The 27926-nt window shown below is 46.6% G+C and overlaps 1 protein-coding gene across 1 annotated transcript in view; it reads left to right on the top strand.

The window, feature by feature from the left end:
• Positions 1-22613, top strand: part of ddx52 (DEAD (Asp-Glu-Ala-Asp) box polypeptide 52) — a 35386-nt gene extending 12773 nt beyond the window's left edge. The window contains exons 10-15 of the mRNA XM_082958344.1: positions 11945-12067; positions 12301-12451; positions 13666-13741; positions 15747-15818; positions 17955-18200; positions 22355-22613. Coding sequence (XP_082814470.1) covers positions 11945-12067; positions 12301-12451; positions 13666-13741; positions 15747-15818; positions 17955-18200; positions 22355-22382 — 696 coding nt within the window. The 3' untranslated portion in view covers positions 22383-22613. The remainder of the gene's footprint in view (positions 1-11944; positions 12068-12300; positions 12452-13665; positions 13742-15746; positions 15819-17954; positions 18201-22354) is intronic.
• The last annotated feature ends 5313 nt before the right edge of the window (positions 22614-27926 follow it).

The following is a 27926-nucleotide window of genomic DNA, read 5'->3' as shown; positions in this document are numbered from 1 at the left end:
TAGACCTCACAGTGAAATGCTGAATACAACAGGTGTAGTAGACCTCACAGTGAAATGATTACTTACAAGCCCTTAACCCTACATTTTTTTTATGTAGTTAAAAAAAACGGATAAGAATAAGAAATAAAAGTAACAAGTAATTAAAGACCAGCAGTAAAATAACAATAGCGAGGCTATATACAGGGGGTACCGGTACAGAGTCAATGTGGAGGCTATATACAGGGGTACCGGTACAGAGTCAATGTGGAGGCTATATACAGGGGTACCGGTACAGAGTCAATGTGGAGGCTATATACAGGGGGGTACCGGTACAGAGTCAATGTGGAGGCTATATACAGGGGGTACCGGTACAGAGTCAATGTGGAGGCTATATACAGGGGTACCGGTACAGAGTCAATGTGGAGGCTATATACAGGGGTACCGGTACAGAGTCAATGTGGAGGCTATATACAGGGTATTACGGTACAGAGTCAATGTGGAGGCTATATACAGGGGGTACCGGTACAGAGTCAATGTGGAGGCTATATACAGGGGGTACCGGTACAGAGTCAATGTGGAGGCTATATACAGGGGGTACCGGTACAGAGTCAATGTGGAGGCTATATACAGGGGTACCGGTACAGAGTCAATGTGGAGGCTATATACAGGGGGTACCGGTACAGAGTCAATGTGGAGGCTATATACAGGGGGTACCGGTACAGAGTCAATGTGGAGGCTATATACAGGGGGTACCGGTACAGAGTTAATGTGGAGGCTATATACAGGGGGTACCGGTACAGAGTCAATGTGGAGGCTATATACAGGGGGTACCGGTACAGAGTCAATGTGGAGGCTATATACAGGGGGTACCGGTACAGAGTCAATGTGGAGGCTATATACAGGGGGTACCGGTACAGAGTCAATGTGGAGGCTATATACAGGGGGTACCGGTACAGAGTCAATGTGGAGGCTATATACAGGGGGTACCGGTACAGAGTCAATGTGGAGGCTATATACAGGGGGTACCGGTACAGAGTCAATGTGGAGGCTATATACAGGGGGTACCGGTACAGAGTCAGTGTGGAGGCTATATACAGGGGGTACCTGTACAGAGTCAATGTGCAGGGGCACCGGTTAGTTCAGGTAGTATGTACATGTAGGTAGAGTTATTAAAGTGACTATGCATAGATGATAACAACAGAGAGTAGCAGTGGTGTAAAAGGGGGGGGGGGGGGGCGCAATGCCAATAGTCTGGGTAGCCATTTGATTAGGTGTTCAGCAGTCTTATGGCTTCGGGGTAGAAGCTGTTTAGAAGCCTCTTGGACCTAGACTTGCCGCTCCGGTACCCCTTGCCATGCGGTAGTAGAGAGAACAGTCTATAACTAGGGTGACTGGAGTCTTTGACAATTTTTAGGGGTTTCCTCTGACAGCGCCTGGTATAGAGGTCCTGGATGGCAGAAAGCTTGGCCCCAGTGATGTACTGAGCTGTACGCACTACCCTCTCAAGTGCCTTGCGGTTGGAGGCCGAGCAGTTGCCATACCAGACAGTGATGCAAACAGTCAGGATGCTCTCGATGGTGCAGCTGTAGAACCTTTTAAGGATCTGAGGACCCATGTCAAATCTTGTCAGATTCTTGAGGATTTGCCGTGCCCTCTTCACGACTGTCTTGGTGTGCTTGGACCATGTTAGTTTGTTGGTGATGTGGACACCAAGGAACTTGAAGCTCTCAACCTGCTCCACTACAGCCCCGTTGATGAGAATGGGGGCGTGCTCGGTCCTCTTTTCCCTGTAGTCCACAATCATCTCCTTTGTCTTGATCACGTTGAGGGAGAGGTTGTTGTTCTGGCACCACACTGCCTGGTCTCTGACCTCCTCCCTATAAGCTGTCTCGTCGTTGTCGGTGATCAGGCCTCCCACTGTTGTCATCGGCAAACTTAATGATGGTGTTGGAGTTGTGCCTGGCCGTGCAGTCATGAGTGAACAGGGAGTACAGGAGGGGACTAAGCACGCATCTCTGAGGGGCCCCTGTGTTGAGGATCAGTGTAGCGGATGTGTTGTTACCTACCCTCACCACCTGGGGGCGGCCTGTCAGGAAGTCCAGGATCCAGTTGCAGGTGTTTAGTCCCAGGGTCCGTCAGCTTATTGATGAGCTTTGAGGGCACTATGGTGTTGAGCGTTGAGCTGTAGTCAGTGAACAGCATTCTCACATAGGTGTTCCTTTTGTCCAGGTGAGAAAGGGCAGTGTGGACAGCAATAGAGATTGCATCATCTGTGGATCTGTTGGGGCGGTTTGCAAATTGGAGTGGGTCTAGGGTTTCTGGGATAATGGTGTTGATGTGAGCCATGACCAGCCTTTCAAAGCACTTCATGGCTACAGACGTGAGTGCTACAGGGCGGTAATCATTTAGGCAGGTTACCTTAGTGTTCTTGGGTACAGGGACTATGGTGGTCTGCTTAAAACATGTTGATATTAGACTCTGACAGGGAGACGTTGAAAATGTCAGTGAAGACATTTGCCAGTTGGTCAGCGCATGCTCGCAGTACACGTCCTGGTAATCCGTCTGGCCCTGCGGCCTTGTGAATGTTGACCTGTTTAAAGGTCTTACTCATGCCGGCTACGGAGAGCGTGATCACACTGTCTTCCGGAACAGCTGGTGCTCTCATGCATGTTTCAGTGTTCTTTGCCTCGATGCTAGCATTGAAGTAGTTTAGCTCGTCTGGTAGGCTCGTGTCACTGGGCAGCTCTCGGCTGTGCTTCCCTTTTGTCGTCTGTAATAGTTTGCAGGCCCTGCCACATCCGACGAGCGTCAGAGCCAATGTAGTACTATTCGATCTTAGTCCTGTATTGAAGCTTTGCCTGTTTGATGGTTCGTCGGAGGGCATAGCGGGATTTCTTATAAGCTTTCGGGTTAGAGTCCCGCTCCTTGAAAGCGGCAGGTCTAGCCTTTAGCTCAGTGCGGATGTTGCATGTAATCCATGGCTTCTGGTTGGGGTATGTACGTACGGTCACTGTGGGGACGACGTCATCGATACACTTATTGATGAAGCCAATGACTGATATGGTGTACTCCTCAATGCCATCGGAAGAATCCCGGAACATATTCCAGTCTGTGATCGCAAAACAGTCCTGTAGCTTAGCATCTGCGTCATCTGACCACTTTTTTATTGAGCGAGTCACTGGTGCTTCCTGCTTTAGTTTTTGCTTGTAAGCAGCAATCAGGAGGATAGAGTTAGTCAGATTTGCCAAATGGAGGGCGAGGGAGAGCTTTGTACTCGTCTCTGTGTGTGGAGTAAAGGTGGTCCAGAGTTTTTAACATGCTGATAGTAATTTGGTAAAATGGATTTAAGTTTCCCTGCATTAAAGTCCCCGGCCACTAGGAGCGCCGCCTCTTGGTGAGCGTTTTCCTGTTTGCTTATGGTGGAATACAGCTCATTCAATGCTGTCTTTGTGCCAGCCTCAGTCTGTGGTGGTATGTAAACCGCTATGAAAAATACTGATACATCCTCTAGGTAGATAGTGTGGTCTACAGCTTATCATGAGATACTCTACCTCAGGCGAGCAATAGCTCGAGACTTCCTTAGATATCGTGCACCAGCTGTTATTAACAAAAAATACATAGTCCGCCGCCCCTTGTCTTACCAGACGCCGCTGTTCTATCCTGCTGGTTCAGCGTATAACCAGCCAGCTGTATGTTGATAGCATCGTCGTTCAGCCACGACTCAGTGAAGCATAAGATATTACAGTTTTGAATGTCCCGTTGGTAGTTTAATCTTCCGCATAGGTCATCGATTTTTTTTTTTCTCCAAAGATTGCGCGTTTGCTTGCAGAATGGAAGGAAGTGGGGATTTATTAGATCGCCTACGAATTCTCAGAAGGCAGCCCCGCCCTCTGGCCCTTTTTCTTCGCCTCCTCTTCACGCAAATCACGGAGATATACTGCTTTCTCGGGAACAGGCCCATATCATTCGCGTCGGGCTCGTCAGACTCGTTAAAGGAAAAAAAGGATTCTGCCAGTCCGTGGTGAGTAATCACAGTTCTGCTGCCCAGAAGTTATTTTCGGTCATAAGAGACGGTAGTGGCAACATTTAAGTACAAAATAAGTTACAAACAACGCAAATAAATGAACAAAAAAAAAAAACACAATCAGTTGGGGACATGTAGAACTTCAGCCTTCTTCTCCGGCGCCATTTTACAGAGTCAAAGTTTGTCAGATATTTTCCGACCTCAAGGTGGTCTTCTGTTGAGAACCATAGAGGTAGAAACACCACGGGCAGCACCGTCGAGAGCTTTCTCCTTTTTTAAAGAAGTACATTTCTTTCTATCTGAAGAGTGCGTATTTCCAGCTGGAGTGGTGCTTTATCTGTATCTGGTTTGTTATTTTATAATACCAAAAGACAATGACGTGCAGTGTGGTGTTGAAGGAACAAAGCGTAACTCACAAACACCAATAAATTCTGACTTGGTGGTACATGTATAATAAGACTCAGTCATTACAAGCAATTGAATTAAAACAAAAGTCAATATTGGGTGACGTAAAGCACAGAGTAGCAACAGATCAACACAGTTATAAAGGGGTTTAGTCTCTATTAGACTGAATGTGGTGGTGATATGGAGGATTAACTGATGCAGGGGATGTAGTGGGAGTTCAGCACCAGAAGGGGTTTAGTCTCTATTAGACTGTGTATCCAGTATCGGCTGCCATATTTTGTAGAATATAAAGAGCTAAACTTTTCCATATGCATTACATTTCGTAAATGACATAACCACATTTTAAAAGGTAGGTACAGTATCCAATTTCCAAAAATTGTATTGGGGTGTATTTAAACAGCCATGGTTAGTGATTTACTGCCATCTGCAATTATTACATTACATTTACATTTTAGTCATTTAGCAGACGCTCTTATCCAGAGCGACTTACAGTAGTGAATGCATACATTTCATTTCATGCATTAAAATTTTTAAAAAAATAAAAGAAGTGAATCGAACCCACAACCCTGGCGTTGCACACACCATGCTCTACCAACTGAGCCACACGGATTACATTTTGATCAGGAGTATAGTCGGGTTGGTTGTTTAGCAACACTGACACATGGACAACTATGTGGCACAACAGGCTTGGTTGGCTTAGACCAGGAGTTTTCAATCGGGGGTCTGGGAAAATACACTGAACAGATCCCAGACATTTTACATATCCACAAAAAAAGCTTTCTCTCAACTGTTGTGCACAAATGTGTTTACATCCCTGTTAGTGAACATTTCTCCTTTTCCAAGATAATCCATCCACTTGACAAGTGTGGCATATCAAGAAACGGATTAAACAGCATGATCATCGTAATGCGTTGTCTCAAATAACATCTGGTGAAATTGCAGAGAGCCAAACCAAATTACAGAAGTACTCATCATAAACATTGATGAAAGATACAAGTGTTACACATAGGATTAAAGATAAACTTCTTGTTAATCCAGCAGCTGTGCCTGATTTCAAAAAAAGATTTACGGCGAAAGAAAACCATACTATTATCTGAGGACAGCACCCCATCGAACAAACACAGACAATCATATTTCATCCCGCCAGGCGTGACACAAAACTCAGAAATAACGATATAATTAATGCCTTTTTGAAGATCTTCTTCTGTTGGCACTCCAATATGTCCCATAAACATCACAAAATGGTCCTTTTGTTCGGTTAATTCCGTCGTTATATCTCCAAAATGTCAATTTATTTGGCGCGTTTGATCCAGAAAAACACCGGTTCCAACTCGCGCAACATGACTAAGGCCCTCGATGGCGCTGTCTGTTAAAACATCTAGAGTCCTCTTTCTAACTCATGTTATTACCTGGTTATTACCTCTGCACATCGACTCGGTACTGCTACCCTGTGTATATAGCCATGTTATTACCTGGTACCTCTGCACATCGACTCGGTACTGCTACCCTGTGTATACAGCCATGTTATTACCTGGTACCCTGTGTATACAGCCATGTTATTACCTGGTACCCCTGCACATCGACTCAGTACTGGTACCCTGTGTATATAGCCATGTTATTACCTGGTACCCTGTGTATATAGCCATGTTATTACCTGGTACCCCTGCACATCGACTCGGTACTGCTACCCTGTGTATACAGCCATGTTATTACCTGGTACCTCTGCACATCGACTCGGTACTGCTACCCTGTGTATATAGCCATGTTATTACCCCGTACCTCTGCACATTGACTCGGTACTGCTACCCTGTGTATATAGCCATGTTATTACCTGGTACCCCTGCACATCGACTCGGTACTTCTACCCTGTGTATATAGGCATGTTATTACCTGGTACCTCTGCACATTGACTCGGTACAGCTACCCTGTGTATACAGCCATGTTGTTACCTGGTATCCCTTCACATCGACTCGGTACTGCTACCCTGTGTATATAGCCATGTTATTACCTGGTACCTCTGCACATCGACTCGGTACTTCTACCCTGTGTATACAGCCATGTTAATACCTGGTACCCCTGCACATCCACTCAGTACTGCTACCCTGTGTATATAGCCATGTTATTACCTGGTACCCTGTGTATATAGCCAAGTTATTACCTGGTACCTCTGCACATTGACTCAGTACTGCTACCCTGTGTATATAGCCATGTTATTACCTGGTACCCTGTGTATATAGCCATGTTATTACCTGGTACCCTGTGTTTATAGCCATGTTATTACCTGGTACCCTGTGTATATAGCCATGTTATTACCTGGTACCCCTGCACATCGACTCAGTACTGCTACCCTGTGTATATAGCCATGTTATTACCTGGTACCTCTGCACATTGACTCAGTACTGGTACCCTGTGTATATAGCCATGTTATTACCTGGTACCCTGTGTATACAGCCATGTTATTACCTGGTACCCCTGCACATTGACTCAGTACTGGTACCCTGTGTATATAGCCATGTTATTACCTGGTACCTCTGCACATTGACTCAGTACTGGTACCCTGTGTATATAGCCATGTTATTACCTGGTACCCCTGCACATCCACTCAGTACTGGTACCCTGTGTATATAGCCATGTTATTACCTGGTACCCTGTGTATATAGCCATGTTATTACCTGGTACCCTGTGTATACAGCCATGTTATTACCTGGTACCCCTGCACATCGACTCAGTACTGCTACCCTGTGTATATAGCCATGTTATTACCTGGTACCTCTGCACATTGACTCAGTACTGGTACCCTGTGTATATAGCCATGTTATTACCTGGTACCCTGTGTATACAGCCATGTTATTACCTGGTACCCCTGCACATTGACTCAGTACTGGTACCCTGTGTATATAGCCATGTTATTACCTGGTACCCTGTGTATACAGCCATGTTATTACCTGGTACCCCTGCACATCGACTCAGTACTGGTACCCTGTGCATATAGGCATGTTATTACCTGGTACCCTGTGTATATAGCCATGTTATTACCTGGTAGCCTGTGTATATAGCCATGTTATTACCTGGTACCTCTGCACATTGACTCAGTACTGGTACCCTGTGTATATAGGCATGTTATTACCTGGTACCCCTGCACATCGACTCAGTACTGGTACCCAGTGTATATAGCCATGTTATTACCTGGTACCCTGTGTATATAGCCATGTTATTACCTGGTACCCTGTGTATATAGCCATGTTATTACCTGGTACCTCTGCACATTGACTCAGTACTGGTACCCTGTGTATATAGCCATGTTATTACCTGGTACCCCTGCACATCGACTCAGTACTGGTACCCTGTGTATATAGCCATGTTATTACCTGGTACCCTGTGTATATAGCCATGTTATTACCTGGTACCCTGTGTATATAGCCATGTTATTACCTGGTACCCCTGCACATCGACTCAGTACTGGTACCCTGTGTATATAGCCATGTTATTACCTGGTACCCTGTGTATATAGCAATGTTATTACCTGGTACCCTGTGTATATAGCCATGTTATTACCTGGTACCCTGTGTATATAGCCATGTTATTACCTGGTACCCAGTGTATATAGCCATGTTATTACCTGGTACCCTGTGTATATAGCCATGTTATTACCTGGTACCCCTGCACATTGACTCAGTACTGGTACCCCGTGTATATAGGCATGTTATTACCTGGTACCTCTGCACATTGACTCAGTACTGGTACCCTGTGTATATAGCCATGTTATTACCTGGTACCCTGTGTATATAGCCATGTTATTACCTGGTACCCTGTGTATATAGCCATGTTATTACCTGGTACCCTGTGTATATAGCCATGTTATTACCTGGTACCCTGTGTATATAGCCATGTTATTACCTGGTACCCTGTGTATATAGCCATGTTATTACCTGGTACCCTGTGTATATAGCCATGTTATTACCTGGTACCCTGTGTATATAGCCATGTTTTTACCTGGTACCCCGTGTATATAGCCATGTTATTACCTTGTACCTCTGCACATTGACTCAGTACTGCTACCCTGTGTATATAGGCATGTTATTAACTGGTACCCCGTGTATATAGCCATGTTATTACCTTGTACCTCTGCACATTGACTCAGTACTGGTACCCTGTGTATATAGGCATGTTATTACCTGGTACCCCGTGTATATAGCCATGTTATTACCTTGTACCCCTGCACATTGACTCAGTACTGCTACCCTGTGTATATAGCAATGTTATTACCTGGTACCCTGTGTATATAGCCATGTTATTACCTGCTACCCTGTGTATATAGCCATGTTATTACCTGGTACCCTGTGTATATAGGCATGTTATTGCCTGGTACCCTGTGTATATAGGCATGTTATTGCCTGGTACCCTGTGTATATAGCCATGTTATTACCTGGTACTCCCTGTATATAGCCATGTTATTACCTGCTACCCAGTGTATATAGCCATGTTATTACCTGGTACCCTGTGTATATAGCCATGTTATTACCTGGTACCCAGTGTATATAGCCATGTTATTACCTGGTACCCAGTGTATATAGCCATGTTATTACCTGGTACCCAGTGTATATAGCCATGTTATTACCTGGTACCCTGTGTATATAGCCATGTTATTACCTGGTACCCTGTGTATATAGCCATGTTATTACCTGGTACCCTGTGTATACAGCCATGTTATTACCTGGTACCCTGTGTATACAGCCATGTTATTACCTGGTACCCTGTGTATATAGCCATGTTATTACCTGGTACCCCTGCACATCGACTCAGTACTGCTACCCTGTGTATATAGCCATGTTATTACCTGGTACCCCTGCACATCGACTCAGTACTGGTACCCTGTGTATATAGGCATGTTATTACCTGGTACCTCTGCACATTGACTCAGTACTGGTACCCTGTGTATATAGCCATGTTATTACCTGGTACCCCTGCACATCGACTCAGTACTGCTACCCTGTGTATATAGCCATGTTATTACCTGGTACCCTGTGTATATAGCCATGTTATTACCTGGTACCCTGTGTATATAGGCATGTTATTACCTGCTACCCTGTGTATATAGCCATGTTATTACCTGCTACCCCGTGTATATAGCCATGTTATTACCTGGTACCCCGTGTATATAGCCATGTTATTACCTGGTACCCCGTGTATATAGCCATGTTATTACCTGGTACCCCGTGTATATAGCCATGTTATTACCTGGTACCCCGTGTATATAGCCATGTTATTACCTGGTACCCCGTGTATATAGCCATGTTATTACCTGGTACCCCGTGTATATAGCCATGTTATTACCTGGTACCCCGTGTATATAGCCATGTTATTACCTGGTACCCCGTGTATATAGCCATGTTATTACCTGGTACCCCGTGTATATAGCCATGTTATTACCTGGTACCCAGTGTATATAGCCATGTTATTACCTGGTACCCCGTGTATATAGCCATGTTATTACCTGGTACCCCGTGTATATAGCCATGTTATTACCTGGTACCCCGTGTATATAGCCATGTTATTACCTGCTACCCAGTGTATATAGCCATGTTATTACCTGGTACCCCGTGTTTATAGCCATGTTATTACCTGGTACCCCGTGTATATAGCCATGTTATTACCTGGTACCCCGTGTATATAGCCATGTTATTACCTGGTACCCCGTGTATATAGCCATGTTATTACCTGGTACCCCGTGTATATAGCCATGTTATTACCTGGTACCCCGTGTATATAGCCATGTTATTACCTGGTACCCCGTGTATATAGCCATGTTATTACCTGGTACCCCGTGTATATAGCCATGTTATTACCTGGTACCCCGTGTATATAGCCATGTTATTACCTGGTACCCCGTGTATATAGCCATGTTATTACCTGGTACCCCGTGTATATAGCCATGTTATTACCTGGTACCCCGTGTATATAGCCATGTTATTACCTGGTACCCCGTGTATATAGCCATGTTATTACCTGGTACCCCGTGTATATAGCCATGTTATTACCTGGTACCCTGTGTATACAGCCATGTTATTACCTGGTACCCTGTGTATACAGCCATGTTATTACCTGGTACCCCTGCACATCGACTCAGTACTGGTACCCTGTGTATATAGCCATGTTATTACCTGGTACCCTGTGTATACAGCCATGTTATTACCTGGTACCCTGTGTATACAGCCATGTTATTACCTGGTACCCCTGCACATCGACTCAGTACTGGTACCCTGTGTATACAGCCATGTTATTACCTGGTACCCTGTGTATACAGCCATGTTATTACCTGGTACCCTGTGTATATAGCCATGTTATTACCTGGTACCCTGTGTATACAGCCATGTTATTACCTGGTACCCCTGCACATCCACTCAGTACTGGTACCCAGTGTATATAGCCATGTTATTACCTGGTACCCCTGCACATCCACTCAGTACTGGTACCCAGTGTATACAGCCATGTTATTACCTGGTACCCCTGCACATCCACTCAGTACTGGTACCCAGTGTATATAGCCATGTTATTACCTGGTACTCCCTGTATATAGCCATGTTATTACCTGGTACCCCTGCACATCCACTCAGTACTGGTACCCAGTGTATATAGCCATGTTATTACCTGGTACCCAGTGTATATAGCCATGTTATTACCTGGTACCCCGTGTATATAGCCATGTTATTACCTGGTACCCTGTGTATATAGCCATGTTATTACCTGGTACCCTGTGTATATAGCCATGTTACTACCTGGTACTTCCTGTATATAGCCATGTTATTACCTGGTACCCCGTGTATATAGCCATGTTATTGTTACTCATTGTGTATTTATTCCTTGTTTCTCTCTGCATTGTTGGGAAGGGCCTGTAGGTAAACATTTCCCTGGTAGTCTCCACCTGTTGTTTACCAAGCATTTCACTGGTAGTCTCCACCTGTTGTTTACCAAGCATTTCCCTGGTAGTCTCCACCTGTTGTTTACCAAGCATTTCACTGGTAGTCTCCACCTGTTGTTTACCAAGCATTTCACTGGTAGTCTCCACCTGTTGTTTACCAAGCATTTCCCTGGTAGTCTACACCTGTTGTTTACCAAGCATTTCACTGGTAGTCTCCACCTGTTGTTTACCAAGCATTTCCCTGGTAGTCTCCACCTGTTGTTTACCAAGCATTTCCCTGGTAGTCTCCACCTGTTGTTTACCAAGCATTTCACTGGTAGTCTCCACCTGTTGTTTACCAAGCATTTCCCTGGTAGTCTCCACCTGTTGTTTACCAAGCATTTCACTGGTAGTCTCCACCTGTTGTTTACCAAGCATTTCACTGGTAGTCTACACCTGTTGTTTACCAAGCATTTCACTGGTAGTCTACACCTGTTGTTTACCAAGCATTTCCCTGGTAGTCTCCACCTGTTGTTTACCAAGCATTTCACTGGTAGTCTGGTTGTTTACCAAGCATGTTTCAGATAACATTTGATAACTGAATGGTAAAGACTAATTCCTCTCTCCTCTCTCTCTAGGGTTTCTTGCCTCCTATGCTGGTGTTTGTCCAGTCTATTGATCGAGCCAGAGAGCTTTTCCATGAGCTGGTCTACGAAGGCATCAACGTAGACATCATACACGCTGACCGCACACAGCAACAGGTACGCGCACGTACGCACACAGCAACACACACACACACACACACACACACACACACACACACACACTCTCTCTACTGTACTCCCACATATAGTACACACACACACACACACACACACACACACACTCTCTCTCTACTGTACTCCCACATATAGTACAACATGTGTACACACACACACACACACACACACACACACACTACTGTAAGTCAGTCACTAACTTGTTTTTTCTCCAGAGAGACAACGTGATCAGTAGTTTCCGGTCTGGTGATATCTGGGTGTTGATCTGTACGGCCCTGCTGGCCCGAGGAATCGACTTTAAGGGTGTGAACCTGGTGCTGAACTACGACTTCCCTACCAGCGCTGTGGAGTACATCCACCGCATCGGTTAGTCCCATCCGTATCACTACACTACCACATCTGCACAAAGCTCGGAAAAATCTAATCTCATTTTTATTAGTTTCGTGCTGAATACGGTTCTGAGTACACATGACCTCTACTTAACGTGTAGGTCGGGGGTCGAGTGACTGCAAACATAATACACAGCGAGTAGCAGCAGTGTAAAAACAAAGAGGGGTGGGGGGGGAGAGATCAGTGTAAATAGTCCGGGTGTTCCATTTTGATTAATTGTTCAGCAGTCTTGTGGTTTGGGGGGTAGAAGCTGTTCAGGAACCTTTTGGAACAAGACTTGGCGCTCCGATACCGCTTGCCGTGCGGTAGCAGAGAGAACAGTCTATGACTGGGGTGACTGGAGTCTTTTACCATTTTTTGGGAGACACCCTATTCCCTATGTAGTGCACTACTTTAGACCAGAGCCCTATGGAACCCTATTCCCTATATATAGTGCACTACTTTAGACCAGAGCCCTATGGAACCCTATTCCCTATATAGTGCACTACTTTAGACCAGAGCCCTATGGCACCCTATTCCCTATATAGTGCACTACTTTAGACCAGAGCCCTATGGAACCCTAGTCCCTAGGTAGTACACTACTTTAGACCAGAGCCCTATGGAACCCTATTCCCTATATAGTGCACTACTTTAGACCAGAGCCCTATGGAACCCTATTCCCTATATAGTGCACTACTTTAGACCAGAGTCCTATGGAACCCTATTCCCTATATAGTGCACTACTTTAGACCAGAGCCCTATGGAACCCTATTCCCTATATAGTGCACTACTTTAGACCAGAGTCCTATGGAACCCTATTCCCTATATAGTGCACTACTTTAGACCAGAGCCCTATGGAACCCTATTCCCTATATAGTGCACTACTTTAGACCAGAGTCCTATGGAACCCTATTCCCTATATAGTGCACTACTTTAGACCAGAGCCCTATGGAACCCTATTCCCTATATAGTGCACTACTTTAGACCAGAGCCCTATGGCCCCCTATTCCCTATATAGTGCACTACTTTAGACCAGAGCCCTATGGCCCCCTATTCCCTATATAGTGCACTACTTTAGACCAGAGCCCTATGGCCCCCTATTCCCTATATAGTGCACTACTTTAGACCAGAGCCCTATGGAACCCTATTCCCTATATATAGTGCACTACTTCTAGTATGTATGTAATGTAGTGTTGTCCATCTAATCCTAGGTCGTACTGGCAGGGCGGGACGCACGGGAAGAGCTGTCACCTTCTTCACCGAGGATGACAAGCCTCTTCTACGCAGGTACACCAGGGGGAGGAGCCTAGAGATCCACGGGGGGAGGGGCTTGTAAAGCAGCACGGTCTGATGGGAACTGTAGTATTAACTCACCGCTCTCTCTCTCTCCCACACCTCTCTCTCTCTCTCCCCCACCTCTCTCTCTCTCTCTCTCTCTCCCCCACCTCTCTCTCTCCCACCTCTCTCTCTCTCTCCCCACCTCTCTCTCTCTCTCCCCACCTCTCTCTCTCTCTCCCACCTCTCTCTCTCTCTCCCCACCTCTCTCTCTCTCTCTCTCTCTCTCCCCCACCTCTCTCTCTCACTCTCTCCCCCACCTCTCTCTCTCTCTCCCCACCTCTCTCGCCCCAACCCTCTCTCTCTCCCATCTCTCTCTCTCTCTCCCCACCTCTCTCTCTCTCTCCCCACCTCTCTCTCTCCCACCTCTCTCTCTCTCTCCCCACCTCTCTCTCTCTCCCCACCTCTCTCTCTCTCTCCCACCTCTCTCTCTCTCTCCCCACCTCTCTCTCTCTCTCTCTCTCTCTCCCCCACCTCTCTCTCTCTCTCTCTCCCCCACCTCTCTCTATCTCTCTCTCTCTCCCCACCTCTCTCCTCTCTCTCTCTCCCCCACCTCTCTCTCTCCCTCTCTCTCCCCCACCTCTCTCTCTCTCTCTCTCTCTCTCTCCCCCCCACCTCTCTCTCTCCTACCTCTCTCTCTCCTACCTCTCTCTCTCTCTCCCCCACCTCTCTCTCTCCCCCACCTCTCTCTCTCTCCTACCTCTCTCTCTCTCTCCCCCCCACCTCTCTCTCTCTCCCCCCCACCTCTCTCTCTCTCCTACCTCTCTCCCCCCACCTCTCTCTCTCTCCCCCCCACCTCTCTCTCTCTCCTACCTCTCTCCCTCTCTCCTACCTCTCTCTCTCTCTCTCTCTCTCTCTCTCTCTCCCCCCACCTCTCTCTCTCTCTCTCTCTCTCTCTCTCTCTCTCTCTCTCTCTCCCCCCACCTCTCTCTCTCTCTCTCTCTCTCTCCCCCCACCTCTCTCTCTCTCTCCTACCTCTCTCTCTCTCTCCTCCCACCTCTCTCTCCCTCTCCTACCTCTCTCTCTCTCTCCTCCCACCTCTCTCTCCCCCTACCTCTCTCTCTCTCTCTCCCCCCACCTCTCTCTCTCTCTCTCTCTCTCCCACCACCTCTCTCTCTCTCTCTCTCCTACCTCTCTCTCTCTCTCTCTCCTACCTCTCTCTCTCTCTCTCTCTCTCTCCTACCTCTCTCTCTCTCTCTCTCTCTCTCTCCCACCTCTCTCTCTCTCCTCCCACCTCTCTCTCCCCCCCACCTCTCTCTCTCTCACCTCTCTCTCTCTCTCCTCCCACCTCTCTCTCCTCCCACCTCTCTCTCCCCCCCACCTCTCTCTCCCCCCCACCTCTCTCTCTCTCCCACCTCTCTCTCTCTCTCCTCCCACCTCTCTCTCCCCCCACCTCTCTCTCTCTCTCTCCCCCACCTCTCTCTCTCTCTCTCTCTCTCTCTCCCACCTCTCTCTCCCCCCCACCTCTCTCCCCCCCCCACCTCTCTCTCTCCCACCTCTCTCTCTCTCTCCTCCCACCTCTCTCTCCCCCCCACCTCTCTCTCTCTCCCACCTCTCTCTCTCTCTCCTCCCACCTCTCTCTCCCCCCCACCTCTCTCTCTCTCCTACCTCTCTCTCTCTCTCTCCCCCACCTCTCTCTCTCTCTCTCTCTCTCCCCCACCTCTCTCTCTCTCTCCCCCACCTCTCTCTCTCTCTCTCTCCCCCACCTCTCTCTCTCTCTCTCTCTCCCCACCTCTCTCTCTCTCTCTCCCCCCCACCTCTCTCTCTCCTACCTCTCTCTCTCTCTCCTACCTCTCTCTCTCTCTCTCTCTCCCACCTCTCTCTCTCCCCCCACCTCTCTCTCTCCCCCCACCTCTCTCTCTCCCCCCACCTCTCTCCCACCTCTCTCTCTCTCTCTCCCCCACCTCTCTCTCTCTCTCTCTCTCTCTCTCCCCCACCTCTCTCTCTCTCTCTCCAGTATTGCCAATGTGATCAAGCAGGCAGGTTGTCCTGTCCCTGGCTACATGGTTGGCTTTAAAAAGATACACAGGTGAGTTTCCAGCTGCCTGGAAAGGTTCAGTACAGGTGAGTTAGTTTACAGCTGCCTGGAAAGGTTCAGTACAGGTGAGTTAGTTTACAGCTGCCTAGAAAGGTTCAGTACAGGTGAGTTAGTTTACAGCTGCCTAGAAAGGTTCAGTACAGGTGAGTTAGTTTACAGCTGCCTGGAAAGGTTCAGTACAGGTGAGTTAGTTTACAGCTGCCTGGAAAGGTTCAGTACAGGTGAGTGTCCAGCTGCCTGGAAAGGTTCAGTACAGGTGAGTTAGTTTACAGCTGCCTGGAAAGGTTCAGTACAGGTGAGTTAGTTTACAGCTGCCTGGAAAGGTTCAGTACAGGTGAGTTAGTTTACAGCTGCCTAGAAAGGTTCAGTACAGGTGAGTTAGTTTACAGCTGCCTGGAAAGGTTCAGTACAGGTGAGTTAGTTTACAGCTGCCTAGAAAGGTTCAGTACAGGTGAGTTAGTTTACAGCTGCCTAGAAAGGTTCAGTACAGGTGAGTTAGTTTCCAGCTGCCTGGAAAGGTTCAGTACAGGTGAGTTAGTTTACAGCTGCCTAGAAAGGTTCAGTACAGGTGAGTGTCCAGCTGCCTGGAAAGGTTCAGTACAGGTGAGTTAGTTTACAGCTGCCTAGAAAGGTTCAGTACAGGTGAGTGTCCAGCTGCCTGGAAAGGTTCAGTACAGTTAGTTTACAGCTGCCTGGAAAGGTTCAGTACAGGTGAGTTAGTTTACAGCTGCCTGGAAAGGTTCAGTACAGGTGAGTTAGTTTACAGCTGCCTGGAAAGGTTCAGTACAGGTGAGTTAGTTTACAGCTGCCTGGAAAGGTTCAGTACAGGTGAGTTAGTTTACAGCTGCCTAGAAAGGTTCAGTACAGGTGAGTTAGTTTACAGCTGCCTGGAAAGGTTCAGTACAGGTGAGTTAGTTTACAGCTGCCTGGAAAGGTTCAGTACAGGTGAGTTAGTTTACAGCTGCCTGGAAAGGTTCAGTACAGGTGAGTTAGTTTACAGCTGCCTGGAAAGGTTCAGTACAGGTGAGTTAGTTTACAGCTGCCTGGAAAGGTTCAGTACAGGTGAGTTAGTTTACAGCTGCCTAGAAAGGTTCAGTACAGGTGAGTTAGTTTACAGCTGCCTAGAAAGGTTCAGTACAGGTGAGTTAGTTTACAGCTGCCTAGAAAGGTTCAGTACAGGTGAGTTAGTTTACAGCTGCCTGGAAAGGTTCAGTACAGGTGAGTTTAGCTGATGTTTCCTGTCTGTTATTATCCAGTAGTAGATGGGTTATAAATCAGTAACTGTTATCCCTTAGCAGGGGTTGTAACCAAAATTATTCTGAACCGAAGCATTATATTTTTCTGGACCGCATGGTTTAATCATGATGACTCGCACACTGTGCTGCCAGTGTAGGGCATTTAGAGGGTGAGGAGAGGTGAGAGAAGAAATGGAGGAAGCTTGCCGTCTTGTCACGACATGTATTATCTGAATTATACCTAGAGGGAGGAGAGGCTTCTACGGAGGAACTGTGAATGCCTTTGAACTTCCGAGTTGATTTAACGTTGGACCTAAGCAAACGTTAGCTAGATAACAACCTTGGATTAAAAACACGTCTTACCTTTTCTGTAGTTAATAGATCCAATGTGAAACGTGATAACTATCCTTAACAAGCATTGGAAAAAGTCAATCCATTCTTTAATTAAACATCTCCCTCATTTCGTAATGATGCTTGTAACGTTGTCAGTAGCTATAGTAACCTATGGGTCAGAGGGGAGGGGCTACAGGAACCTATGGGTCAGAGGGGAGGGGCTACAGGAACCTATGGGTCAGAGAGGAGGGGCTACAGGAACCTATGGGTCAGAGGGGAGGGGGGCTATAGTAACCTATGGGTCAGAGGGGAGGGGCTACAGGAACCTATGGGTCAGAGGGGAGGGGGGCTACAGGAACCTATGGGTCAGAGGGGAGGGGCTACAGGAACCTATGGGTCAGAGAGGAGGGGCTACAGGAACCTATGGCTCAGAGGGGAGGGGCTACAGGAACCTATGGGTCAGAGGGGAGGGGCTACAGGAACCTATGGCTCAGAGGGGAGGGGCTACAGGAACCTGAGAAATAAGAACCTAATTTTAAGCATAACTGTGTTTCTGCAGTAAAGTCAAACGGCAGCTCCAGAAGAAACCACCGAAGAGGAGCAGTATCCGCACCACCCCTCAATTTGTTCTGAAGAAGGGAAGAGGAGGAGAGAAGACTGGAGGAGGAGGAGCGGAAGGACAGAAGAGAAGAAAGAAGAAAGGAGGACTGGGAGGCCCAAAGAAAGGAGCTGACGGACAGGAGACGAAGGGAGACGAAGGACAGAAGTCGTCTGTTGGAGTCCAGTCTAAGGTCCAGGGGACGAGGTAGGTGCTCTGATCGTGTAGAGGAAACAAAAGGATATTTCTCAATTCATCTATTCCTCGCCTCCTTCTCAACCCTGTTGGAGGAGGAGAGGTGAGGTCCTCCCCTCTGACTTTCTTTTCCAGTCTGTTTTGAGGAGGAGAGGAATAGATGAATTGAGAAATATCCATCTGGGTTAATGTGCTCTAACTGTCTTCTTTTGATGATGTCATCAGACATATTTGTGTTTAGTGTATTGTGAGGTTGACACTGACTTCTGACCCTTACTCTCTCTCACTCTCTCTCTCTCACTCTCTCTCTCTCTCTCTCTCTCACCTCTCTCTCACCTCTCTCTCTCACCTCTCTCTCACCTCTCTCTCTCGCCTCTCTCTCGCGCCTCTCTCTCTCACTCTCTCTCTCTCTCTCTCACTCTCTCTCTCTCTCTCTCTCACCTCTCTCTCTCGCCTCTCTCTCGCGCCTCTCTCTCTCTCACCTCTCTCTCGTGCCTCTCTCTCTCACCTCTCTCTCTCTCACCTCTCTCTCGCGCCTCTCTCTCTCTCTCCTCTCTCTCAATTCAAAGGGCTTTATTGGCATGGGAAACATGTTTACATTGCCAAAGCAAGTGAAATAGATAATAAACAAAGAATGAACAGTAAATATTACTCTCCCAGTAGTTTCAGTGGAGTAGAGACATTTGAAATGTCATATTATGGCTGTGTACAGCGCTATAACGATGTGCAAATGTGACCGACCGGCTCGATTCAGTCTGATGTGGCAACATTTGAAACTGTTTTTTACATTGGATGAAGTAGAGACTCAGAGCTAGAAAATGGTACATCAGACACTACAGTTGAGGAACGAATGGGAAAGTTATTCTGCTTTGAAAGTTGATAAACTTGTAACCCCACTTTTGAGAAAATGTCCGTTGAATGTTTTGGTACCTACTGGAGAGCTCCTCATTGTCTCCACCCATTCAGCGTCGTTCACACCCTTTTAAGCTTTAGCCCCACCCATCTCTTTAAGGATTCACATGTGAGGCCATGTGGTAAACAACCAAAGGTTTAAAGACTAAATGCTGGTTTATTTAATATGGCGTGCCAGAGTGTGCTCAGGGCGTTCGGAAACTCGGCCCCTTGGCAGTTCGGAAACTCGGCCCCTTGGCAGTTCGGAAACTCGGCCCGTTGGCAGTTCGGAAACTCGGCCCCTTGGCAGTTCGGAAACTCGGCCCGTTGGCAGTTCGTAAACTCGGCCCCTTGGCAGTTCGTAAACTCGGCCCGTTGGCAGTTCGGATACTCGGCCATCGTGGCAGTTCGGAAACTCGGCCCCTTAGTAGTTCGGAAAAAAGGCCGCTTGGCAGTTCGTAAACACGGCCCGTTGGCAGTTCGGAAACTCGGCCCGTTGGCAGTTCGGAAACTCGGCCCGTTGGCAGTTCGGAAACTCGGCCCCTTGGCAGTTCGTAAACTCGGCCCCTTGGCAGTTCGTAAACTCGGCCCCTTGGCAGTTCGGAAACTCGGCCCGTTGGCAGTTAGGAAACTCGGCCCCTTGGCAGTTCGGAAACTCGTTCCCTTGGCAGTTCGGAAACTCGGCCCCTTGGCAGTTCGGAAACTCGGCCCCTTGGCAGTTCGGAAACTCGGCGCCTTGGCAGTTCGGAAACTCGGCGCCTTGGCAGTTCGGAAACTCGGCCCGTTGACAGTTCGGAAACTCGGCCCCTTGGCAGTTCGGAAACTCGGCCCGTTGGCAGTTCGGAAACTCGGCCCGTTGGCAGTTCGGAAACTCGGCCCCTTGGCAGTTCGGAAACTCGGCCCCTTGGCAGTTCGGAAACTCGCCGCCTTGGCAGTTCGGAAACTCGCCGCCTTGGCAGTTTGTAAACTCGGCGCCTTGGCAGTTTGTAAACTCGGCCCGTTGGCAGTTTGTAAACTCGGCCCGTTGGCAGTTTGTAAACTCGGCCCGTTGGCAGTTTGTAAACTCGGCCCGTTGGCAGTTTGTAAACTCGGCCCGTTGGCAGTTTGTAAACTCGGCCCGTTGGCAGTTTGTAAACTCGGCCCGTTGGCAGTTTGTAAACTCGGCCCGTTGGCAGTTTGTAAACTCGGCCCGTTGGCAGTTTGTAAACTCGGCCCGTTGGCAGTTTGTAAACTCGGCCCGTTGGCAGTTTGTAAACTCGGCCCGTTGGCAGTTTGTAAACTCGGCCCGTTGGCAGTTCGTAAACTCAGAGTTTCGCTCTGAGCGCACACTGGACGCTCTGGCCTTGGAGTATGATTGACCCGAGCGTTCTGACCTCACGGCAGTCAAGCACCCAAACTAACGATGGCTATCTTGCTAGCTACTTCCAGACACATAATGAGAGACCACCTCTCTCTGACCATTTTACTCACCGTAGCAGAGCTGGTTAGGCTGTTGTCATGTTATCCGGAGCCAAAGTTTACTGACACCGGCCATATTCAACGGGTGTTGAACGTTGGTAAATTCGTCAGTTATTCTGCACTCTGAAATCGGTGTAGGTAGCCAGAGTGAATTTACCAGCTACCTATCATCAGCTGTTGTGTCACAGTGACGTCATAACCGTAGTGAAATGGTTACTTGCATAGTGGAGTCTTTTTGTTAAGACATGTAGCTAGGTAGCTAAACAATGAACCATAATCCCAACTCATGATGTTACTACCCTGCATGAATCTGCAGGTAGCTAGCTAACCAACCAGGTTCAATGTTAGCTAGCTAGCATTAGGTTGTAACTAGCACTGCAAATGGCTCTGAGATACGAATAATATTACTACACAAATCATACACGTAACGTTAGCTAGCTAGCCAGCTAACTGTATCTAGCTAGACTATCTTACCCATATACATGGATGGACGCTTCTCTCCCTCTGTGACGGGTGCCACGGTTGCCCTTAGTTTGAAGATGTAATCCGGAGACAGGTGTTTTATACAACAGCCTTCTGTGTGATATCTTTTCGACTCAGTCTGCATATTTGCAATCAATTTACAGAATTCTCCATCTCCTTAGCTATCATACTGACCAGCTCATGTTATAGACAGAAGCTTGCTACATGGCAGACCAATCTAAACTCATCTCCCGGCATGCCCAGCCCACTCATTATCTCAGCCAATCATTGCTAGCGTGAAGGTTGCTGACTTTTTCTGTGGCAAAATCAACTAGGCTCGTAATTTAACAATGTTATTCATATTTACAGATGGCATACAAGTTTATTATTAAGCACATGAAAGTTCACATGTTCCAGAAGACATTTCTGCCAAAAAACACATTTTGATAAATCATTTTTTATGTTCAAATGCGTCCTGTGAAGTAGTGATGCGCGACATAAGGCGCTCGCTGGCTCCGTGCGCGCTCGCTGGCTCGGCTCCGTGCGCGCTCGCTGGCTCGGCTCCGTGCGCGCTCGCTGGCTCGGCTCCGTGCGCGCTCGCTGGCTCGACTGTTGTATTGTGGAATCTTCGGTCAATACATTTAATTATGATTATAAAAAGAGAGAATGTAAATACCACGGGGAATTAATGGTCATGGGACGTTCCTCAGCTATGGAAATCATATATCTGGTTTCTCCCAGAATAATTCCCAGTTTGGGGATTCTTTTTTTTAATGCTCGCTTTATGTGATAATCAATTCCCAACTTCTTTACTAGAGATTTTCTTATTTGGGATTTTTTTTCTCACAGTAGAGGAGGCAGTGCATCTCTGTCTCTGCCTCCCGTGTCGTTCAGTGACCAGATAGACGCTCCTCTTTGGGCGGCCATGTTTATTTTGCGTCTCCCTTTTATAGCCAGTTGGTGGTCGCTGAGGCTGTGTTTGGGTCTGGATCTGTCTCCTGTTTTGTATCTCTGACAGAGTAGAGATATTCTGGGAGTTTGTATTTTCTCTTTAAGCCAAATAGCAATCTAGTTTATTCTGTGTTTGTTTCATTTTCCCAATTTGTCAAATACGAGGTTTTAATTTCTGTAACAATTTCATTGATTTCCTTGTGTGTTTGGATAATAGTTGTTTTAGTGTTTTTAACAGCTGGCATAGGGGACTCTCTTTTCTCTCAATTCAATTTGCTTTATTGGCATGATGTACATATATTGCCAAAACATAGTTTGGAGATTATTTAGTTTTTTTAATATTATAAATGAATCAAAATTGTCAATGGGACAATCATTCACAACAATAATCTCTCTGTTCTCAGGAAAAATAAGAAAGGAAAGAAGAACTGAGAAGACCGATGGAGAAGACAGGCAGATGAAAGGAAGGAGAAGACCGATGGAGAAGACGGGCAGATGAAAGGAAGGAGAAGACCGATGGAGAAGACGGGCAGATGAAAGGAAGGAGAAGACCGATGGAGAAGACGGGCAGATGTGTATGATAATACTGTTCTGTTGTTTACAGATACGTGTGATTTTGTATTTCTTGAACATTCTAATAAAAAGTTGATTTAATGAAGTCAATTAAGAGCAAATTCTTAAAACCAGACATCACAAAATGCATGTATGTATGTATGACACAGATTAACATAAGGATGTACAAGACGGATACATACAGTACCAGTCAAAAGTTTGGACACCTTCTCAGTGAAGGGTTTTTATTTTGACTATTTTCTACATCTAGAATAATAGTGAAGACATTAACACTATAAAATTACACATAGAATCATGTAGTAACCAAATCTAAATAGATTTTAGATTCTTCAAAGTAGCCACCCATTGCCTTGATGACAGCTTTGCACCCCTTTGGCATTCTCTCAACCAGCTTCACCTAGAATGCTTTTCCAACAATCTTGAAGGAGTTCCCACATATGCTGAGCACTTGTTGGCTGCTTTTCCTTCACTCTGCGGTCCAACTCATCCCAAACTATCTCAATTTGGTTGAGGTCGGGGGATTGTGGAGGCCAGGTCATCTGATGCAGCACTCCATCACTCTCCTTTTTGGTCAAATAGTCCTTACACAGCCTGGAGTTGTGTTTTGGGTCATTGTCCTTTTGAAAAACAAATGATAGTCCCACTAAGCTCAAACAAGATGGGATGGCGTATCGCTGCAGAATGCTGTGGTAGCCATGCTGGTTAAGTGTGTCTTGAATTCTAAATAAATCACTGACAGTGTCACCAGCAAAGCACCACCACACCTCCTCCTCCATGCTTCATGGTGGGAACCACACATGCGGAGATCATCCGTTCACAAAGACACGGCAGGTGGAACCTTGAAACGGAGATGTTGTATCATCACTCCTACCCCTGTTCTGGGCCAATCAGTGATAGAAGGGATTCCTCCTCTGTACAATAAATCAGTCACTCCCATGAATCAATCGATCAAATGTATTTATAAAGCCCTTCTTACATCAGCTGATATCTCAAAGTGCTGTACAGAAACCCAGCCTAAAACCCCAAACAGCAAGCAATGCAGGTGTAGAAGCACGGTGGCTAGGAAAAACTCCCTAGAAAGGCCAAAACCTAGGAAGAAACCTAGAGAGGAACCAGGCTATGAGGGGTGGCTAGGAAAAACTCCCCTAGAAAGGCCAGAACCTAGGAAGAAACCTAGAGAGGAACCAGGCTATGAGGGGTGGCCAGTCCTCTTCTGGCTGTGCCGGGTGGAGATTATAACAGAACATGGTCAAAATGTTCAAATGTTCATAGATGACCAGCATTGTCAAATAATAATAATCACAGTAGTTGTAGAGGGTGCAACAGGTCAGCACCTCAGGAGTAAAGGTTGACTTCCGGGTTTGGAGCGAGTAGTCGTGCTGCACCTGGCGAATCGCATCTCTGCATGTCTGGCAGACATATCAGTGTGGATGACGGATCACCACCTCAAGCTGAACCTCGGCAAGACGGAGCTGCTCTTCCTCCCGGGGAAGGACTGCCCGTTCCATGATCTCGCCATCACGGTTGACAACTCCATTGTGTCCTCCTCCCAGAGTGCTAAGAGACCTTGGCGTGACCCTGGACAACACCCTGTCGTTCTCCACTAACATCAAGGCGGTGACCCGATCCTGTAGGTTCATGCTCTACAACATTCGCAGAGTACGACCCTGCCTTACACAGGAAGCGGCGCAGGTCCTAATCCAGGCACTTGTCATCTCCCGTCTGGATTACTGCAACTCCCTGTTGGCTGGGCTCCCTGCCTGTGCCATTAAACCCCTACAACTCATCCAGAACGCCGCAGCCCGTCTGGTGTTCAACCTTCCCAAGTTCTCTCACGTCACCCCGCTCCTCCGCTCTCTCCCCTGGCTTCCAGTTGAAGCTCGCATCCGCTACAAGACCATGGTGCTTGCCTACGGAGCTGTGAGGGGAACGGCACCTCCGTACCTTCAGGCTCTGATTAGGCCCTACACCCAAACAAGGGCACTCCGTTCATCCACCTCTGGCCTGCTCGCCTCCCTACCTCTGCGGAAGCACAGTTCCCACTCAGCCCAGTCAAAACTGTTCGCTGCTCTGGCACTCCAATGGTGGAACAAGCTCCCTCACGACGCCAGGACAGCGGAGTCAATCACCACCTTCCGGAGACACCTGAAACCCCACCTCTTTAAGGAATACCTGGGATAGGATAAAGTAATCCTTCTAACCCCCCCCCTTAAAATATATAGATGTACTATTGTAAAGTGGTTGTTCCACTGGATATCATAAGGTGAATGCACCAATTTGTAAGTCGCTCTGGATAAGAGCGTCTGCTAAATGACAAATGTAAATGTCAGTTGGCTTTTCATAGCCGATCATTCAGAGTATCTCTATCGCTCCTGCTGTCTCTAGAGAGTTGAAAACAGCAGGTCTGGGACAGGTAGCACGTCCGGTGAACAGGTCAGGGTTCCATAGCCGCAGGCAGAACAGTTGAAACTGGAGCAGCAGCACGGCCAGGTGGACTGGGGACAGCAAGGAGTCATCATGCCAGGTATTCCTGAGGTGTGGTCCTAGGGCTCAGGTCCTCCGAAAGAGAGAAAGAAAGAGAGAAAGAGAGAATTAGAGAGAGCATACTTAAATTCACACAGGACACCGAATAAGACAGGAGAAATACTCCAGATATAACAGACTGACCCTAGCCCCCCGACACATAAACTACTGCAGCATAAATACTGGAGGCTGAGACAGGAGGGATCAGAAGACACTGTGGCCCCATCTGATAATACCCCCGGACAGGGCCAAACAGGCAGGATAAAACCCCACCCACTTTGCCAAACCACCAAGTTGGTTATTTAAATCACATTTTATTTTGTCACATGCGCTGAATACGACAGTAAAATGCTTACTTACAAGCCCTTAATCAACAATGCAGTTAAGAAAAATACCTACAAAAATAAGAAATAAAAGTAACAAATACTTAAAGAGCAGCAATAAAATAACAATAGCGAAGCTATACATTGGCTATATAGAGACAATTTGCTCTGTTCTGTGAAGGGAGTAGTACACAGCGTTGTACAAGATCTTCAGTTTCTTGGCAATTTCTCGCATGGAATAGCCTTCATTTCTCAGAACAAGAATAGACTGACGAGTTTCAGAAGAAAGTTTTCTGTTTCTGGCCATGTTGAGCCTGTAATCGAACCCACAGATGCTGATGCTCCAGATACTCAACTAGTCTAAAGGCCAGTTTTATTGCTTCTTTAATCAGAACAACAGTTTTTAACTGTGCTAACATCAATTGCAAAAGGGTTTTCTAAGGATAAATTAGCCTTTTAAAATGATAAACTTGGATTAGCTAACACAACGTGCCATTGGAACACAGGAGTGATGGTTGCTGATAATGGGCCTCTGTACGCCTATGTAGATATTCCATTAAAAATCAGCCATTTCCAGCTACAATAGTCATTTACAACATTAACAATGTCTACACTGTATTTCTGATCAATTTGATGTTATTTTAATGGACAAAAAATTTGCTTTTCTTTCAAAAACAAGGTATTTTCTAAGTGAACCCAAACTTTTGAACGGTAGTGTACAGTGGGGGAAAAAGTATTTGATCCCCTGCTGATTTTGTACGTTTGCCCACTGACAAAGGAATTATCAATCTATAATTTTAATGGTAGGTTTATTTGAACAGTGAGAGACAGAATAACAACAAAAATATCCAGAAAAATGCATGTCAAAAATGTTATAAATTGATTTGCATTTTAATGAGGGTAATAAGTATTTGACCCCCTCTCAATCAGAAAGATTTCTGGCTCCCAGGTGTCTTTTATGCAGGTAACGAGCTGAGATTAGGAGCACACTTAAAGGGAGTGCTCCTAACCGCAGCTTGTTACCTGTATAAAAGACACCTGTCCACAGAAGCAATCAATCAATCAGATTCCAAACTCTCCACCATGGCCAAGACCAAAGAGCTCTCCAAGGATGTCAGGGACAAGATTGTAGACCTACACAAGGCTGGAATGGGCTACAAGACCATCGCCAAGCAGCTTGGTGAGAAGGTGACAACAGTTGGTGCGATTATTCACAAATGGAAGAAACACAAAAGAACTGTCAATCTCCCTCGGCCTGGGGCTCCATGCAAGATCTCACCTCGTGGAGTTGCAATAATCATGAGAACGGTGAGGAATCAGCCCAGAACTACACGGGAGGATCTTGTCAATGATCTCAAGGCAGCTGGGACCAAAGTCACCAAGAAAACAATTGGTAACACACTACGCCGTGAAGGACTGAAATCCTGCAGTGCCCGCAAGGTCCCCCTGCTCAAGAAAGCACATATACATGCCCATCTGAAGTTTGCCAATGAACATCTGAATGATTCAGAGGACAACTGGTGAAAGTGTTGTGGTCAGATGAGACCAAAATGGAGCTTTTTGGCATCAACTCAACTTGCCGTGTTTGGAGGAGGAGGAATGCTGCCTATGACCCCAAGAACACCATCCCCACCGTTAAACATGGAGGTGGAAACATTATGCTTTGGGGGTGTTTTTCTGCTAAGGGGACAGGACAACTTTACCGCATCAAAGGGACGATGGACGGGGCCATGTACCATCAAATCTTGGGTGAGAACCTCCTTCCCTCAGCCAGGGTATTGAAAATGGGTCGTGGATGGGTATTCCAGCATGACAATGACCCAAAACACATGGCCAAGGCAACAAAGGAGTGGCTCAAGAAGAAGCACATTAACGTCCTGGAGTGGCCTAGCCAGTCTCCAGACCTTAATCCCATAGAAAATCTGTGGAGGGAGCTGAAGGTTCGAGTTGCCTAACATCAGCCTCGAAACCTTAATGACTTGGAGAAGATCTGCAAAGAGGAGTGGAACAAAATTCCTCCTGAGATGTGTGCAAACCTGGTGGCCAACTACAAGAAACATCTGACCTCTGTGATTGCCAACAAGGGTTTTGCCACCAAGTACTAAGTCATGTTTTGCAGAGGGGTCAAATACTTATTTCCCTCATTAAAATGCAAATCAATTTATAACATTTTTCACGTGTTTTTCTGGATTTTATTTTGTTATTCTGTCTCTCACTGTTCAAATAAACCTACCATTAAAATGATAGACTGATCATTTCTTTGTCAGTGGGCAAACGTACAAAATCAGCAGGGGATCAAATACTTTTTCCCCCTCACTGTATATATAATTCCCGACTTTCCAGTTGCCTTGAACTCACTGAAGTCAGTTTTCGCAGTTCTGAGGTAACAGTTGTTTTGAACGGGGCACAAATCAAATCACGCTTCAATGACAGCATGGCCAATGTTGAATGTTTATCATTTTAAACGTGGAAAAGAGCACCTTAATCCCAGATTTGGGACCACACAGCCACTCCACTGAATAGCAGGCTAGTGATTGCTTTGCAATGCTTGCAGTCA

The sequence above is a fragment of the Salmo salar genome, chromosome 11, assembly GCF_965601325.2.
Source record: "Salmo salar chromosome 11, fSalSal1, whole genome shotgun sequence".
NCBI lineage: Eukaryota > Metazoa > Chordata > Actinopteri > Salmoniformes > Salmonidae > Salmo > Salmo salar.
The sequence above is the reverse complement of the archived record's forward strand: the minus strand, read 5'-3'. Positions and strand labels throughout refer to the sequence as shown.